We start from the raw sequence: 19,738 nt of genomic DNA, 5'->3' as shown, positions 1-19,738 counted from the left end.
TATGGTTCATATATACAATAGAATATTGCTCAGCCATTAAAAAAAATGAAATCCTACCATTTGCAATGACACAGATGGACCTAGGTTATTATGCTGAGTGACATAAGTCAGACAGAGAAGGATAAATATCATATGATTTCACTTATATAAGGAACCTAAGGAACAAAAAGAACAAACTAATCAAAAACAGACTCACAAATATAGAGGACAATCTTTTTTCTTTTTAATTTTTAATTAAGTTTATTGGGGTAACATTGGTTAATACAATTATATAATTTTCAAGTGTACATTATAATTTGACATCTGTATATTCTATTGTGTTTACCACCCAAAGTCTACTTTCCTTCAGTTACCGTATATTTGATCCCCTTTTACTCACTTCACCCCCACCCTAAACCCTATATTTGACTCCCTTTATACTGTCTACCTCCCCCCTCCTCCGCCACCCCACTAGTAACCACTAGTCTATAGTCCATGTCCATGAGTCTCTGTTTGTTTGTCCTGCTCATTTGTTGCTTTTAGGTTTATATCCCACATATAAGTGATATCATGTGATTTTCAACTTTTCTGTCTGGCTTATTTCGCTTAGCATGATTATCTTGAGGTCCATGTTGTTGCAAATGGCAGTATTTCATCTCTGCTTACGGCTGAGTAATATTCCATTGAATATATGTATCACAGCTTCTTCATCCAATCATCCAGCATAGGACATTTTGGTTACTTCCATGTCCTGGCCACTGTGAATAATGCTGCTATGAACATCGGTGTGCAAACATATTTTCAGATATGGGTTTTCAGGTCTTTGGGATAAATACCAAGTAGAGGGATTGCTGGATCATATGGCAGATCAATTCTTAGTTTTTTTGAGGAACCTCCATACTGTTTCCATAGTGGCTGTACCAATTTGCAGTCCCACCAGCAGTGTATGAGGGTTCCTATTTCTCCGCATCCTCTGTAACATTTGTTATTGTTTGTCCTATTGATGATAGCCATTCTAACAGGTGTGAGGTGGTACCTCATTGTGGCTTTGATTTGCAATTCCCGAATAGCTAGCGATGTAAAACATCTTTTCAAATATTTGTTGGCCAGTTGTATGTCCTCTAGGGAGAAGTGTCTGTTCAGGTCCTCTGCCCATTTTTTGATTGGCTCATTTGTTTTTTTGTTGTTATTGAGTTGTATGAGTTCTTTGTATATTTTGGATATTAGCCCCTTATCGGAGGCGTTGCTTGCAAATACATTTTCCCATTCAGCTGGTTCTCTCTTTACCTTTTTACCGATTTTGTTTGCTGAGCAGAAGCTTTTTAATTTGATGTAGTCCCATTCATTTACTTTTGCTTTTACTTCCCTTGCCTTTGAGGTCAAATTCATAAAATCTTCTTTAAGTCCAAAGTCCTTGAGTTTAGTTTCTATGTTTTCTTATACGCATTTTATTGTTTCATGTCTTATATTTAGGTCCTTCATCCATTTTGAGTTAATTTGGGTGTGTGGTGACAGACAGCAGTCTAGTTTCATTCTTTTGCAGGTGGCTTTCCAGTTTTCCCAGCACCATTTATTGAAGAGGCTTTCCTTTCTCCAATGTATGTTTTTGGGTTCTTTGTCGAAAATTATTTGCCCATATAAATATGGGTTTACTTCTGGACTCTCGATTCTGTTCCACTGTTCCATGTGTCTGTTTTGCTACCAATACATTGCCGTTTTGATTACTGTTGCTTTGTAGTATAATTTGAAGTTAGGCAGAGTGATGCCTCCAGCCTTGTTCTTTTTTCTCATGATGGCTTTGGCAATTTCGGGGTCTTTTGTGCTTCCATATGAATCTGATGAATTTTTGTTCTATTTCTTTAAAAAAATGCCAATGAGATTTTGATGGGGTTTGCATTAAATCTATATAATGCTTTAGGTAATAAGGTCATTTTAACTATGTCGATTCTTCCAATAGAGGACAATCTTGTGATCGCCAGAGGGGAGGGGTGTTGGGAGACTGGGAGAATGTGGTAAAGGGTTAAAGAAGTACAAATTAGTAGTTGATAGTTCACTTGATGGGGAGCACAACATAGGGAATGCAATTAGCATTAATATATTGGCTAGGTGGAGAGCCAGAGGAGAGAAAGAACAATTAGGGGGATTGTTTTATAAACTACATAAATGTCTAACCGCTGTACTGTATACTTGAAACTAATAAAATAAAATTTAAAAAAACTCTCACTGTTTTTTACTTTTTTACAGAAGTAATTCATGTTTATTGTAGCTCATCTAGAAAACAGAGTTAAGCAGAAAGAAGAAAACAAGGATCCCCACAACACCACCATGGAGAGATAACATTGTCAATTAACACTTTGACAGATGTCCTTTCAGTTGTCTATCAATTTAACCATTCTATTTACTCTTCTATCCTTTAAATAATAAAAATGGAATCATAAAAAACAGCTTTGTGAGCTCTGATTTTCATTTACTACAACATAAATATTTGTCTGTTATTAAGTACTTTTTACCATAATATTTATTAGCTGAATAGTATTCTATTAAGTGGATGTACCATAATTCATTTAATCAATCCCTCCTTTTGTTAGGTTGTTTCTAATCTTTCATTTCAATAAACTACATTTTAACAGACATCTCTGTAGAGAAAGCTTTGCACATATTTGTGATATACTTTCTTACTGCTTTCAACTTTAAACTTTTTCATACAGTCAATGGTCATTCCATATTTGGCCAATGGAGGGCATGTTAGGCTTTCCTTCTCAGAGCAAGGCCATGAAGCCATTTCTACAGTGTATAAAAACAAAAATAGTGGTTTTATTGCAAAAATAATTCAATTTTTGGTTTTCAGTAATAATAAACCCAAAAAGGATACTCAAAGTCACTTATTTTTATATCTAACAAGACTAAATGTGTGTGTATGCACATACACACACAATACTCAAATAAAGAACTGCTTTGTTAGGACTTAAAACCAAAATGCATAAAAATGATCTCTTTTGCCCAATTCAGAATAACTAAGGGAGCGCTCTGCTTTATGCGAAGACCTAAAGTCCCTCCAGAAGACTGTGTCGGATAGTGACAGATAAGCAGGAAAGGGTACTCAAGGCTGAAAACATAGACCTTGCCAGGGAAAAGCCTAGAATCTATAGCTCCTTAGAAATACAGATTTAGGGGCAAAATTGAATAGAGTCTTGCCTAGACCATTACTTATCTGTAACCTACCAGCCAGGTACTTAAACAGTTGTCACTCGATGCCAATGACAAGTTTCTATTCTAGTATAAATATAGATGATTATTAAGAAGTAGAGTAGTGGTTAAGGGTGTATGTAGGCTCTGGAACCAGGTTGTTTGTATTTGTATCCTGATTCTGTCACTTACTAACTGACCTAGGTGCTTTACCTCCCCTTAGCCAATGTTTGTAAAATGTAGGTAATAGTACCTACCTCATTCAGATGGTAAGTATGAGAATTAAATGAGTTTAAACATGTAAGGAGGTTAACACAGGGCCTGGACCATGAGAAGCTCTTGATAAATATTGCCAGAATGATTACTTGACTAAGTGATTACTAAGATTTTTTCTCGTCATTTAAAAATTCTGTGATTATTCCAGGCTGACGGTCTCTCCAAGCTCTTCCGGTAGCCACTGAAGATACCAATTCTCCTTGGCTTCATAGGTTCACCTCCTGGCTGTGGCCATGGTTATGCTTGCTCCAGAAAGTTCTCTGACAGTCATAGGCCACATGTCTACACTGGTCCCTTACCCAGTTATCTCTTTTTTAAATTTTACTCCAGCTATTTTTTATTTGTTCAACAGGAGTTCAATTTGACTCCATCAAATCACATTTCACAAATAAAGCCATCTTCAGAAAAGTGAACTAAAATGTCACATGGAACAGGAATGCTTTTCTTCACAGGGCTCAAAAGGAATGTGCTCAGAGCAAAAGAAACAAGGCTTTGTGAAAGAAAGAATGTCAGTAAAGATGGAGATACCACAGTATCTGCTTTTTCAGGCTAGTTGTGCAGTGGTTTCCTCTTTCCCGAGTCAATCAGTGCAGTGGTCCTCTGTCCTTTTCCTGTTCCAATATACTCCCACCCATTAATAGTGGATTCAACGGAAGTGGACAGGTCTGGGTAATAAAAATCATATGTTCCCTTATGGGCAAGTATTGGAGTAAGGCTAGGTTATAGTTTTAAAATGTCCTTCCCTCCCATTCTGATAGAGGGGTATGGGACCTCCTCTCTACATGCTGGTGACATAAGACTAACACAGGAAATAAGCAAAAGAAAGTTAAGCTGAAGCTGATTTTATTGTTATTTGGAGGTTGGAACAGTTCAGTAACAAGAAATGGGACTTAAGACTGCTGAGTCCTTATTGGGCCTGGGATTTCCCAAGTAGAGGGGAAAGGGATGGGGTGCACAAGCATCTGGAAGAAGCAGGAAATGAGGGAGTGCGAGGAGACAGAGAGGAAGTATACTATACACAGGGAGTAGTGAGGCTATATTGTGGAGGCAGAATAGTTTAGATGTAATGTGTTAGGCACTAGAGAATCAAAGAAGGCTTTGAGCAAAGGAGTGACTTAAGACATAGTGCTAAACAAAAAATTGATCTGCAGCAGTATTCATTTTAAACCAAAGGGGACAGGGCTAAGAAAGTGAAGTGGGAAGAATGGTATTTGGGTTAGGCTTGGAACTGGATACCAGGCCACCACTGAGGTACTTGCTGAGGGGCTTTGGGTAAGTGACGTGACCTGGCTGAGCCTCTGTTTCCTCATCCGTAAAATGATGCCAGAGGTGTTGGGGAGGATTACTATTCACCAAATATTTTACTGGGTTCCTAGAATGTGTCGGACACTTTGCTGGATGTCAGGGACACAAAAATGGACAAAAAAGACATAGCCTCTGTCTTCCAAGAACTTACCATCTAGTATAGCAGACAATAAAAAAAGTCAACAAAGAGATTAAAAACTGCAGTGTGTGGCAAGCCAAGATGGCTGCCCCCGTGGTGAAAGCTGTGCGAGGGTGGCCGGAACTAGTGCTGGGCCTGCAGAATGCTGTCCTGCAGTGTCCAGGGTTATCCCAGGTGAGGTGGGTTAACCTATAACAGCCACTATGGTCCTGAATACCAGATCCCCAGATTGACAAGGAATTTTACCACAAGCCCTTGGCCAAGTTGACTGAGAAGTTTGACCAGGAGCTCAGGAAGACTCAGCTTATTAAAGCTGCCCCGGCAATGAAAACAAATTCGATGTTTGAAGACCCATTGATCAGTAAATTCACCAACATGATGATGAAAGGAGGAAACAAAGTACTGGCCAGATCCCTCAGGACACAGACTCTAGAAGCTGTGAAAAGGAAGCAGTTTGAGAAATACCATGCTTCTTCTGCAGAGGAACGTAATCCTTACACCATCTTCCACCAAGCATTGAAAAACTGTGAGCCTATGATTGGGCTGGTACCCATCCCCAAAGGTGGCCATTTCTACTCGGTCCCTGTGCTGCTAGCTGACTGGCGTCGCCACTTCCTGGACTTGAAGTGGATGATCACGGAGTGCAGGGAGAAGCAGCACCAGTGGAGGCTGATTCTAGAGAAGTTGTCCCATGAGCTGCTGCAAGCTTTTTAAAACCAAGGCCCTGCGATCAAAAAGAAGCATGACATACACAAGAAGGCTGAGGCCAACCGTGCCCTGGCCCATTACCACTGGTGGTAGATGGAGGGTAGAGGCTCCAGGAGGAGCCCAGAACTCTCTGCTGCAGGAAACAATGTGAGCCACTGCTGCATTGAAAAATATCTGTGGGTTGGGGATATAGTTCCTTTTTAAGGGCAGGCAGGTCTCACAGGGAGGATGGAGCACTATATTTATTGCTTGTTTGTCCATTCTTTCTGGGCTAGAACTCGCTCTCCATGCCCCATCTCCTTGCAAAGAGGGAACACATCAACTTGGATTTCTCCCACAAAACTTAGGGCTCATTCAGCCTTTCTTCCCTCTACTTGGGACGGACGTTTTGGTGATACAAAAGGAAGCAGTTTTAGTATCAGAAAGGTTTATCAGAAAACTCTCACTCTGAACTGATGTAGCCTGTGATGTGGTACTGCTATTCATTTAAACCAACTGGAAGGAAAAAAACCCTGCAGAGTGTGATAAGGTGATACTATGAAGAAAGTAGGCAGGATGGGCATCTCGTTTTTAGTTCAAGGGATCAGGGAAGTCTCTTTGAAGTGGAATTAGAAGGACGCTATCAGACAAAGCAAAGGGAAGAACATTCCAGGGAGAGGAATAATATGTGCAGAGGCATGAAAAGCTTGGTGTGTTCCAGGAAAAGCAAAGAACCCTAGAGTACAAGGGGTGAGGTGGAAGAGAATAGCCTGCAGGGAGATGGACTAGAAGGCAGCAGCTGGATCATGGCAGGACTCTGGATTCTATTCTAAATGAAATGGTAAGTAGGGAGGTCATGTCCAGATGTGTAATTTAAAATTATTACTATGCTGTGTGCTGAACAGAATTTAAAGAGGCAAGAGTAGGAATGGGGATGTTGCTTAGGATGCTAATATTGCAACAGTTTCAGTGACAGATGGTAATGTCTTAGATTAGGGTGGGGGCAGTGGAGATAAAGGAAAGTGGATGGATTCAAGAAATATTTTGAAAGTAGAATCAAAGATCTTATATGTGGGTTAGAAGAGGGAGAAAAAGGGTGAAATCAAGCATGACTCAGGTTTCTGGTTTTCATGGCTGAGTAGAAAATATAATTACTGAGATGAATGAGACTGGAGGTACAGTTTTCAGGCCAGGGATGAGATAACATATAAAAAACCTTGATCAATGCCTGGCACATAGAATATATGTGATAAATGAGAATTATTATTATTAGCTGGTCATTCTATATTCTATAACAATACCTTCTAGAAACAGTTGGAATCAGTAACTTCTCTGTCCTTAAATACAATATATATAAGCATGAACTAGAAGAAAAGGATTCTAAGACAAATGGATGGTAGCAGGTCTCTCTGAAATAAATTATAACAAAAACTTCACTAAGAAATTATGATGCATAGAGGAGAAAACAGCCAACTGAAGAAACTTTGGTTTATCAGGTCACCATCTGATAAGGTATTACTGCTTTTCTGAAATCACAGTAATAAAAACATGTAAACTACCAGAATGCTTCACATTTAAAGCTTTTATTTTGAAAAATAAAATACAAAACTCATTAAGTTGTAAATGTATATGTAAATCCTAACTTCTCAGAAAACAATGTAATGAATTATTTAAATAATTAAGATATTTAGTATATCCATATCAATACATTTAAACAGGTACAAGTGTTCTACAAAACATTAGAACATGTACAGACATTCTATTCCAAGAGGAAACTGCCAAAGTTTGCTTACAGAACCCCATTTTTAAACCCTCCCCTTGAAAACAAAATTTGGAATCTGGTAAGAATAGATAAGGACCAGAGCAGTTTTAACAGAAAGCACATGTCCCTTCTGAGCACTTTACCACTGTCCTGTGCATGCAATTAGAGCACTGTACTCAGGAAACAGTTCACTCAGGAAGGCTCAAACGTATACTGACATTCTGCCCTCCTGGTGGAAGGAGACTGGCAAATGAACAAGAGATGCGGGCCATGGTACATACATTCCATGGATCTCAGCAGAGGACAACCTGTCCTAGAAACTTCTCTTCTGTTGAAAAGGCAACAGTCTTCCCTAGGGCAAACAAAAGGAATACAGTTACAGGTGTGGAGTCACAGTTCCATCTCCCCCTGCACCACACCATTTCCTTTCCAGTTTGGGGCCTGACATAAGCCAAGTAGATGGGCAGTGGTATTGACAGTTATGAGAACAGTTGCGTCAGAAGGACTAAGAGAGAGGCACACATTCCCTCACTCTGGATTGCTTTGAGATGTCTGCCAGTAGCTTCAATGCCCAAAACAAGCAGACAGCAGCCAAAAGAAGGGCTGCTCCTGCCCATTTCTAAATGACTGCAACTGTCATCTGCAATTGAGGCTACTGCAGGGGCAGTGATAGGGCTCTCAAATGTCCAGGAATCCAACATGCTGACTCTTCCTTTGAAAAGGTGGACACTAAGGTTCTTAAAAGGAAGTTTTAGATAACACAGTGACTGTTATTCAAATGCCACAGGAATCCAAAAGACAGGAAGACAGACTAGAATCTGTCCTGAGATGATTTGTTGTCTTCCCAGTTTGTCCTGAGTTTTTCCCTCAAGGCATGTGGGCAGCTACAGGCCTGGGTAAGCAAACAAGAATGAAATGCTGCTGTGGAGCCAACTTGAAGGCTGGAGTCAATCTGACACTGTATTTTGTCTTGTAAAACAAAGACTATACTTTCAGGGATCATTTCTATAGTTCGTTACTAGAAAAGTTTCCTTGAATGTGTCTTGTAAAATAGCTGGTCAATAAATGTATCTGTGTGTGTTTCGGGGAGGGAATTTATAAATTTTGAAAGTATTTTAGATAAACAAAATTATCCCAGACCTGATAACTGTTGTCATATATGCATGCCCATGAAGTATAAGTCTACATTTAGCACTTGCTCCTTAGTAAAAAGGTAATGATAAATCCTGAAACCTATTAATATTATTAGCTTACTGCCATCCATGATTTTGACATGGCATAGCGGTGTTCATGTGCTTTTTCTATCTATAATTCATCAACACACAGCATCATACATTAAAAATCTACTCAAATTATTCAATCTGTTTTCTCATGAGTACAACAGGAATAATACCACTTACTTGCCAGAGTGGTTTGAAATTTTAATGAACTCATTCATTTGTTTATATAAATAATATATATATTTATCAAGATGTTGTTATATATCATATATTATTTATATATTATAGATATAAAATGCTGATATTTTGTTTGGTATGGAATATGCACTGAATACATGGTTATTATATACTAAAAATAAAACAGCAAGATAATGTATAAAGAAGAATCAAATTTTTAAAAAGCTTTTCAAGTTCTAAATGATTTAAGGCATCATCAAATCATTTAGAGCAAAACAGAATCTTAAAGTGTGGGAGAGGAGTATTAGCTCTGGGCAGCCATGTAAGGAGGTCTGGGTTCAGAAACTAGCTTTGCCACTAATTGGCTGATATCCCTGGACATGTACCTGATGATTATTCAGATATAAAGGGGGCTTATAAGCACAGCTGGCCTAAGCCATACTGTAGCCCTTAGCTACACTGAGACAAAGTAGGTTACACACATGAGAAATCATAATACATTAAAATCAGCAAGGACAGACTTGATAAACCAACTAACCCCCAAAAATATTTGTACAAAATTATTTGCATGTCAGCACACAGAGAAAGCTGCATGGTGGTGGAAGAAGCACTGGTGTTCTTTCGACCTGGGTTCTCCTACCTGTAATGTGACCTTGACAAATAACCTACTCTCTAGGGTCAGTTTCCTTATCAGCAAACAGATGGTTGGGGTTGTTCTCCAGGTTTTCTTCAGCCAAATGGTTTATCATTTATCATATTGAAAATAACAACTAACACTGTTAGAGTGCTTACTGTGTACTGGGATTTTTGCAGACATTATTATGGTTAATTCTTATTGTCATTCTCATTAATATTGTCCTCATTTTATAGATAAGGAACTAAGAAACAGAAGTTAAGTAGTTTGCTCAATGCCACACAGAGCTGATTCCAATCCAGGCAGACTGACTCCAGAGCTCTCCACCCTGGCCACATTACCCTCCTATAAGAGCCTAAGCAGAGAAACCCAAAAACCCAGCAATATCCCCCAATCCTCACCTCATGTATATAAGAGGTTCCTGGCTCTGCTACTCCACTTGCTCAGTCTGTCAAAGGAAGCAAAAGATGTTTTAAAGTTCTTGAAGATGGTCAACATGAGAAGTGACTGCTCTTGTTAAAATATCAAGTGTAGCTTGCAGGCTCTGATTACAGACTTTTCTAATGAACTCGGTCTGCAACTGTTATATAATAAAAAATTTGGCCTCCCTGTCCCTGGTTCCTGGTAGGGAGACTAAGTCCTTGGAATTTCCCTGGCAATAGGAGTATCTTTGTTATTCACAAGCCCCTTGGATCATACCTGAGTTTATACTAAGAGGAGATGAGATGACTCAGGATAGGGGGCTCTTCATCAGAAAGACCCACTCTATAATCAGAAGGTTGGGCTTTCAGCCAGCCCAACCTCTGGATAGGGGACACTGACTGGGGACTGAGTTCAATCACATAGCCAATCATTCAATCTATCATGCCTATGTAATTAGACACAAATAAAAACTCTGGATGCCAAAATTCAATGGAGCTTCCTGGTTGGTGAACACAGTGATGTGCATAGAGAGAAGTACCCTGACTCCATGAGGAATGGTCACAGAAACTCTGTGTTTGAGACCCTCCTAGACCTTATCCTATGTGTTTCTTCATTGAGCTGGTCCTGATTTATATTCTTTATAAATACAAAACTGTAATCATAAGTACAGTGCTTCCCTGAGTTCTGTGAGCCATTCTAGCTAAATAAAAAATCCTGAGAGTTCTATGGCCTTTAATTTTTTCATTTATTAGAAATTAAATCAGTCTTTTATAATCTCTTTTCTAAGTATGTGTGTGATGCATTAAATGAAACTACCAGAATAAGGGGCTTGAAGTGCCTGTTATATCTTTTGCCCTTATTCATTTCTAGAAATTATCTATATTCTACAGATAAGTCATTTGTTTCAAATATTTTCTCTCATTTAAGGCATAATTTTTTACTCTTTATGATGCTTTCTAAGAAGTAAACATTCTCAGGGGTTTTTTAAGTGGAAAAATTATTTTATTCTCTTGATACTTCACCCCACTCCATCAGTATCCCTCCAAAATTGCAACCCCTCAGTAGTAATGTTTATTTATTAGATTTATTCACTTGTTTTACAAAGTGCACTAATGTCTAAGTTCCCAAGGCCAAAATTCCACGATGTTTAGTTCTCATCATAGTACTTGTTAAAGTCTGAAAAACTTTCATTCCCTCCCTTTCTTTTTTTTTTTTTATTATGGTGACATTGATTAACAAAATCCACTAAGTTTCAAGTGTACAATTCAACAGCAAGTCATATATATATATATTGCATCGCGTGTTCACCGCCATAGTTAGATTTCTTTCTGTCATTACATATTTGACCCTTTTATCCCATCTACCTCTCTCCTACCCCCCCACCCTCCAGTAACCACTAGTCTACTGTCCATGTTCCTGGATGGATCTTGAGAGTATCATGCTAAGTTAAATAAGTCAGGCAGAAAAAGTTGAAAACCACATGAAATCACTTATATGTGGGATATAAATTTAAAAGCACAAACAAAACATGACAAGTAAACAGAGACTCATGGACAGTTTTAACGTAGTTCATCTATCCATTTGAAAATTAATGATCGGTGTTTTTAATGACTCATTTAAGAAATCCTTCCCTCTTAAGGTCATGAAGATACTCTCCTGTCTCCTAAAAACCTTATTATTTTGCCTTTCACATTTAGGTCTATAATTCACCTGGAAATGATTTTTGAGAATGCTGTGAAGTGGGGGTGTCCCTTTAGTTTTAGTCTTACATACTCTTTTTCTTGACTCAGATTTATGCAAAACAGCCATTGAACTTGACATTCCTTCAAGGCTCTGCCTCTTACATTACTCTCTGGCTCCAGTTGCCACAGCCTGTACGTGAGTGTCAGCCTGTTCCTGAATTCATCCAGGTTTCTGAAACATCATGCCTAGCTCAGGGTCAGTGTTCTGCACTCCCTTGTCTGTAAAAGTTGATTATAGTCTTTTGGATGGATCATGAGTTACTTGAGAAGATCTTTCTTGTTGTTGTTAATTTAAAAAATTTTTCAATTACAGTTGACAGACAATATTATATTAGTTTTAGGTATACAACACAGTGATTACATATTTATATGACTTATTAAGTGATTACTCTGGTAAGTCTAAGTACCCATCTGACACCACACATGGTTATTGACTATATTCTCTATGCTATATTTTACATCTCCGTGACTGGTTTTACAACAGGCATTTTGTACATCTTAATCTATTCCCTTTTTTCACTCAACCTCCTGTCAGGCAACCATCAATTTGTTCTCTGTATCTGTGAGTTTGTTTCTGTTTTGTTTTTTAGATTTCACATATAAGTAAAATTATGTGGTATTTGTCCTTGTCTGACTTATTTCACTTAGCATTATACCTTTAGGTCCATCCATGTTGTAGCAAATGGCAAGATTTCATTCTTATTTTTTACGGCTGAGTAATATTCCATTGTATATATGTACCAACTCTTCTCCCTCTATTCGTGTATTGATGGACACTTAGGTTGCTACCATAAATTGGCTACTGTAAATAATGCTGCAATAAACGCAGGGGAGCTTATGTCTTTTTGAATTAGTGTTTGCGATTTCTCCGGATAAATACCCATAAGTGCAACTGCTGGGTCAAAAGGTATATCCATTTTTAATGTTTTGAGAAACCTTCAGACTGTTTTCTATAGTGATGGTACCAATTTACAATCCCACCAACAGTGCACAAGGGTTCCCTTTTCACCACATCCTCGCAAACATGTATTTGTTGATTTATTGATGATAGCTATTCTGACAGGTGTGAGGTAATATCTCATTGTGGTTTTAATTTGCATTTCCCTGATGCTTAGAGATGTTGAGCATCTTTTCATATAACTATTGGTCATCTATATGTCCTCTTTGGAGGAATATCTATTCAGGTTCTCTGCCTAATTTTTAATCAGATTATTTATTTCTTTGGTGTTATGTTGTATGAGTTCCTTATATATTTTGGATAGTAACTCCTTCTGAGATGTATCATTGGCAAATATCTTCCCTGAGAAGATCTTTTTTCACTCTGACTCCTGAGGACTTATTCCAATTTCCCATAGCAGAAATTCAGTAAATGTTTGTCAAAAAATTGAAATGAATGAATGGATAGATTAAAATTAAATATGTGCTAATAAGAATATGCCTTGAAAGTAGTTTGAAATTCTCAAGTAATATGTACCGATGGCTGATTGTTATCAGACAAAGATCTAAGAAGCCAGAGTCTTCAACTCTGGTGTGAGACACAACTTCTCTTAGAGAGCCTACCCATTTACCTGCAGGCTTGCTTTAGGTAACACAACTTCACACAGAATCTGTGAGGTGGCATTTTCCCCTCACCAACGCTTATCTGAAACATTTTTGGAAACTGAGTTCAGTGCTGAGTCTTCGTTTCCTACTAACAGGCTAATCACTGATAGCAGCAGCCTAGAGGCAACATATAATATCACTAGTTTTTATATCACTATAATGGGAAATCTTCTGCAGGGCTCAAGCAGTAGTTACCCATTTTTCCCCACTACTATATAAGAATAGCAGATGAGGTTCAAATGCAGGACACTCTGGGCTACTCTAGGCACATCAGCCATAACACTACCTGTTTCTCTTCAACTCAATAAACATAATTGGAATCTGAGTAAATGAGAGTGTGACATTATAAGGATAACTCTGAATTTGTTTTAATTAATTATTTAAAAATTGAAAGTTATAAGCTTCAAATTCTTACCATCCTTACTCAACTTTAGCAGTTGAGGGCAAATGGCCATGTATTCACAAGTCTTCCAGGCTCCAAATGAGAAAAGTTAAAAGGCCATGGATGTATATGTAATAAGAACAAAAGGTGGCTGCACATTTTTATCTCAAGTTAGATATCGGAAACCTGGAGCAGATATACAAGGTAGGCTCTCTCATGTGGTGTACCGTGTGTCTTGGAAGACCTCAAGCAATTGGATTTTAGTTACTAATAAGCTATTTCCCTAGTTTTAGAGACAATGAGCTCTCTGAAATTAAGACTGTGTTAAATTACTGTTAAAACCAATGATTATCAGAGGCCAATCTTTCTATGACCAGTACACATTATCTCTAAAAAGAGCATGCAAACAAAAGAGCCCATCTATTATACATCAAGAGGAGGAAACAAATACAGTACCTGAAGTTTTTCTTTAAGAAAGTCAGGTAGCTGAAATTCTCCCTTATACACCTGGAAAAACAAAGCCAAGTATAAGTTTAAGGAAACAGGTACTGTCATCGTCACTTCAGAATGCTTGCAATAGCTGATAGTGGATGGGTTCACCGATTCATTCTTGGCAAGTTTTAGAATGGGAAGCCTATCAGTTCAAGAGCAGCCAGAGCTGAAGGACTAAATAAAATCCCCATTCGCTCTAATCCCACCTGCTCCACACTTGCCCGGGTGCTTCTGAACATGGGCTGGCTGGCAGAGGGCTCAGAACACATGAAGAAGAAAAATCAGCATTCCAACATTCCAAGTTCCAATCATTTTAGCTGTGAGAGAACGCAAGCCCTAGGCCATCTCCCTCAAGCAACCAACACAGAACTCCCACAATTTAGGAACAGGTTCCTCCTGATTCCCTTTTGAAATCTCAAACCTTAGAACCCTGGATTTAACCCAACTTTTCTTAATGTACCCAATATTCCCATAACAATTTGAATATTAGATGATTCTTAAAATGATATTTTAATTTCATAAAATCTTAAAATTTTACTCTTTTCTATGCATAGCAATTAGGAATTTTAAAGGATAATACCATTTATAATAACATAAAGTCACCAAATATTTAAGAATAAATCTAATAAAAGATGTGTAAGACAGAAAACTAGAAAACGTTATTGAGAGAAATTAAAGACCAAATAGATAGAGAGACATACTACTTTCAGGGATTGTAAGATCCAATACAGTAAAGATGTCCTTTCTCTTCAAAGGATTTCCCATTAAAATTCTAGCATGCTTTTGGCGGGGAGGGGAAGTAGTAATTTCAAGCTGATTGTAAAAGTTATATGGAAATGCATAAGGCCAAAAATAATCAAGGTAACCTTCAAAAGAAGAACTAAGTGGGAGGGGGATTATTCTACCGGATATTAAGACTTATTAGTGGGGTTTGGTGCCCCCTACGATCTGAAAGCAGTGGGGGCCACTGGATTTTAACCCCCTTTAGGCTTTTCTTGCCAACCCTGTGGAGAGACTTCTTAACCAACACAAACAAGTAAGGATATGATGTGAGGCAAGTGGACATAACTCCTTTAGAACAAAGGAAATTAACTTTTGATACCCATGTACTGGTTTAGGACTTGGAAGCCCATGGATTTGACAAAGCACAAGCAGAAATAACTGTATCAGCATTAACCACTTTATCAAATGTCAGCTTGGATACTACCTATAAGGAGATAGATGGTCACTCAAGCTCAACAGGAAATAACAGTATAACAGCTAATTGTTCATCTCGACTCCATCAGGAAAGAAATGCTCATCCCAGAGAAAAGTGAATTTGTAAATCTGAGAGCAGAGAATGAAAAAATGAAAACTGAATTAGAACAAGTTAAGCAACAAGTGATAAGTGAAACCAGTCGAATTGGAGCAGATAAACTGGACATCAACCTAGAAAGGAGCAGAGTAACAGATATGATAAAGAAAAGAAACTTATGGCAGCAACCACAGAATTTACCAAAAAGGATACTAAAACCGAAATTATTATTTCAGAGACCAATAAAAAAATTGACACTGAAATTGCTTCTTTAAAAACACTAATGGAATATAACAAGCTTGAGACAATTTGTTATCTTGCAGCCTCAATGTTTACTTGAGTGGCAACAGCACTGGGATTTTATGGAATCTGGAAATTGCAGTGAAGTGACTATATTATGCTCCTACTGCTGCTACTATTGACTTCTTAGAACACTGCTCCAGGCTAAATTTACTTTGAACACTGGAAGTTGCCTCAAAACTTAATACAAGATTATTCCAAGTACATATGGACTAAAAAATGTTTTAGAAAGAGATATATTTTGTCTTATGATGTCTTTATTTTATTATGCTGAAAAGCTGGTATTCAAAACCTGATTAATTGGAGCTAAAAGGTCCTTTTGTCTTTATCCTTTTGATAGTTCATAGAAACTGAACCAGAGTTTTCTTGTGCTTGCTTGAACAACTCTAAATCATATAGGATTTCTTTGGTATCTGCTGCCTACATACCTTGTGTTGTATTCAACTTTCCTGGTAACTACTGCATAAGTACCTTTTCATATAAAATAAAATATAACAAAGTTGTTTGAATTTAAAAATGAGTTACCAAGCTGCGGCTCCTAAGGGACCCCATTTTGAAAAACAGCAGTCTAAATTGCAATTGGATTTGCTGGAGAATATAGAATAAGTAGAAGTCTGTGGAAATAAATAACTAGAGGATTTCGGAAATATGGTGGAGTGAGAGATGTCCCTAGACCTCTCCATTTGAAGCAAAAATAAGCTGAAGATCTAAAACTCAACAAAAAACCCAAACTGTACACCAGCACGTCTGAGTGTGGGATCTGCGCATAAGAGCTACCACAGGTCAGAACCCCTGGTGTTGGGAGGTGGACTAGGAGAAACAAAGTCCCAGACGGAACTCCCTGTAAGAGGAGGAGGAAGTAAGAAGGTGCGTTCCATGAACAGTCCTGCCTGGGAGTGCTGTGAGTGCCACACCGGTGGTGGCAGGGCCCAATCTTCAGGGCAGAAAGCAAAGAAGCAGGATCACAGAGAAACAACAGTTATTTTTTACTGGCCATGATTGTTAAACCAAGGATGAGCTGCCATCTCCAACTCCCAACTCAGAGAGGACTCACCCCCATACCCTCCGAAACTGAACACTATGGAGCCCCAGGGAAATCTGAGGAAATGCTACTTAAACTGTTGCTGACACTGACAGGGACTGAAACTGAGGGTAGCAAGCATAATTAAATATCTATCGGAAAATAGAAAGGTATTTATAAGGCTTTATATAAAGCAGGGTTCCAAGAGGATTAGACGCCACCTACTGGAAGCCAAAAGAAAAGTGCCTTCTTTGCAGCAAGCAAAAGAGAGAACTTTATATAACAAATCTATTGGGGGAAAAAGCAGAATACATTTCCATTAATGCCCAGGCAAAGAAATAATCCATTAAACACCATTAACAACCAAAGTGACAAGGCATCTCAGAAATAAAGAGAAAAATCTCCAGAAAATAAGCTTACAGACATAGAAATATACAACTTAAATGACAGAGAATTCAGGATGGTACTTCTGAAAAAACTCACTGAATTCCGAAATGAGTCATATCAACAATTTCAGGAATCGAAAAAAACATCTAGATGAGCAGAGAAAGAACCCTGAACTCTCAAAAAGAACAGAATAAATCTTCTGGAGATAAAAAACACATGCAAGAGTTGAAAAATGAAATAGCAAGCTTGGGAAATAGAGTCAACCAAATTGAGGAAAAGATCAGTGATACTGAAAGACAGAAATTTAGAAATAAATCAGAAGGAAGAAGAGAGAAACTGAAGAATGAAAAATAATGAAAGATAAATACAAGAACTAGTTGATATCATCAGAGAGGAAACAAGAATAACGGGCATTGTCGAAAGCGAGGAAAAGGAGCAGGGACTAGAAAGCATTTCCGCACAAATAGTTGACAAGAATTTCCTAAATCCAGGGAATGAGCTAGAGCTTGGAATTCAGGAAATCCACAGAACAGCCAATTATCTCAACCCAAAAAGGCCTTCACCAAGACACATTGTATTAAAATGATCAAAGGTCAATGAAAAAGACAGAATTCTCAGGGCAGCCAGAGAGAAGAAAATGGTAACTTATATAGGAAAAACAATTGGATCATCCTCGGACTTCTCAGGGCAAACCTTACAATTCAGAAAGAAACGGAATCAAATATTTAAATTATTAAGTGAAAGGAACTACCAGCCTAGAATAATGTATCTAGCTAAACTTTCCTTTAGATATGAAGGAGAAATTAAGACCTTTCCAGACATACAAAAATTGAGAGAATTCTCCACTACGAGGCCTGCACTACAGGAAATCCTGAAAGGGGTCAGCTCACCTAAAACAAAATGACAAGAAAAACAAAAACAAAAAAAACATAATTAGGAGTAAGGTGACCATCAGGCAAATAGAAGCAGAGGAGTGCAACCTTTATGAAGAACAGGGCATTATAAGCTTAAACAAAAAGAAGAGAATTGCTATAGCAAGATAGTAATAAACGTTCAGCATACATAGGGACAAATTGAGACAACAATGACAGAAAAGGGAAGGATTCAAAGATCCAAATTTGCAAAGGGAATGGAAATGAGGCACGCACAGAAGAAAATGGACAACTGTATATATATAACTATCCTTTACATATTCGTAATGGTAACCACACACCAAAGATTCAGAACTGAAGTATATAACATAAAACAAGAAAAACCAGAGGTAAAACCCACAAAAGCCAACCACAATAAAGAAAACAGAAACACATAGACAAGGAAGCAATGGAAACACCGAGCAACCAGAAAGCAAAAGATAAAAAGGCTATAAGAAGACCTCATATTCAATAATCACCCTAAATGTAAATGGATTGAACTCACAAATAAAAAGGTGCAGAGTTGCAGATTGGATCAAAAAACAAAACTCAACCATATGCTGCCTCTAGGAGACATATCTTAAAGACAAATATAGACTCAAAGTGAAAGAGTGGAAAATGAGATTTCAAGCAAATAGCATTCAGAGAAAAGCGAGAGTAGTGGTGCTAATATCAGACAAAATAGACTTCAAAATAAAAAAGGTAAAGAAAGATACTGAGAGACACTTCATAATGATAAAGGGAATCATACACAAAGAAGACATAACAATTATTAATATCTCTGCTCCCAATCAGGGAGCCCCAAAATATATAAAGCAATTACTAACAGAACTAAAGGGAGAAACAGACTGAAACAATATCGTAGCAGGGGACCTAAATATCCCATTGTCACATATGGACAGATGATCCAAACAGAAAATCAGTAAGGAAATAACATCCTTAGATGACACATCAGACCAACTGGACATAATTAACATTTACAGAGCCTTCCATCCCAAAACAGCTGCTTATACATTCTTCTCTAGTACACTCAGAACATTCTCAAGGATTGACCACATACTGGGACACCATATTCTCTGATCACACTTTGAAACTAGACATCAACTGCAGAAAGAAATCAGGAATAACCACAAATACATGGAAATTAACCAACATGCTACTGAAGAATGACTGGGTCATAGAAGAAATAAAAAGAGACATCAAGAAATACATAGAAACGAATGATAATGATAGTACAACATATCAAAGCTTTTGAGACATGGCAAAAGTGGTCATAAGAGGAAAGTTCATATCATTACAGGCCTATCTCCAAAAACAGGAACAAGCCCAAATAAACAACCTAATGCTTCATCTTAAAAAACAAGAAAAGGAAGAATGAATGAAGCCTAAAGTAGGCAGAAGGAAAGAAATAATCAAAAGTAGAGCAGAAATAAATGAAATTGAAAACAAAAGAAAAATGGAAAAAATAAATGCAACAAAGAGCTGGTTCTTTGAGGAGGTTAATAAAATTGACAAACCTCTGTCTAGACTCACTAAAGAAAAAAGAGAAAAGACACAAATAAACAAAATCAGAAATGAAAAAAGGAAAAATGACTGACATCATAGTAATACAAAGGATTGTGTAAGAATGCTATAAAAAAGTATATAACACCAAATTTAATAACCTAGAAGAAATGGACTAGTACTTTGAAAAATACAATCTTCTTAGACTGAATCAAGAAGAACTGGAAAATGTAAATAGACCGATCAGCAGTATGGAAATTGATACAATCATCAAAAAACCTACCAAAAAGTAAAAGTCCAACACTAGATGGCTTCA

General features: G+C 37.7%; 1 protein-coding gene and 3 pseudogenes across 2 annotated transcripts in view; 3 read left to right on the top strand and 1 right to left on the bottom strand.

Annotated features, from left to right (window-relative positions):
• Positions 1–4,754: 4,754 nt before the first annotated feature.
• Positions 4,755–5,686, top strand: LOC120591511 (28S ribosomal protein S7, mitochondrial-like; annotated as a pseudogene).
• Positions 5,687–7,139: 1,453 nt separating this feature from the next.
• TPST1 (tyrosylprotein sulfotransferase 1) overlaps positions 7,140–19,738 on the bottom strand; it is a 106,479-nt gene continuing 93,880 nt past the window's right edge. Inside the window, exons 4-6 of one of the 2 annotated variants that reach the window (XM_039848983.1) lie at positions 13,971–14,021; positions 9,767–9,813; positions 7,140–7,686 (exon numbers count right to left, since the gene is read on the bottom strand). In XM_039848983.1, coding sequence (XP_039704917.1) covers positions 9,796–9,813; positions 13,971–14,021 — 69 coding nt within the window. In that variant the 3' untranslated portion in view covers positions 7,140–7,686; positions 9,767–9,795. The remainder of the gene's footprint in view (positions 7,687–9,766; positions 9,814–13,970; positions 14,022–19,738) is intronic. The other variant, XM_039848984.1, reaches the window with a different exon arrangement.
• On the top strand, positions 8,315–8,393 carry LOC120592061 (uncharacterized; annotated as a pseudogene).
• On the top strand, positions 14,244–15,813 carry LOC120591429 (coiled-coil domain-containing protein 90B, mitochondrial-like; annotated as a pseudogene).

The sequence above is a fragment of the Pteropus medius genome, unplaced genomic scaffold, assembly GCF_902729225.1.
Source record: "Pteropus medius unplaced genomic scaffold, Ma_sr-lr_union100, whole genome shotgun sequence".
In the NCBI taxonomy this organism is placed as follows: domain Eukaryota; kingdom Metazoa; phylum Chordata; class Mammalia; order Chiroptera; family Pteropodidae; genus Pteropus; species Pteropus medius.
This window is presented reverse-complemented; position numbering and strand designations above follow the sequence as displayed.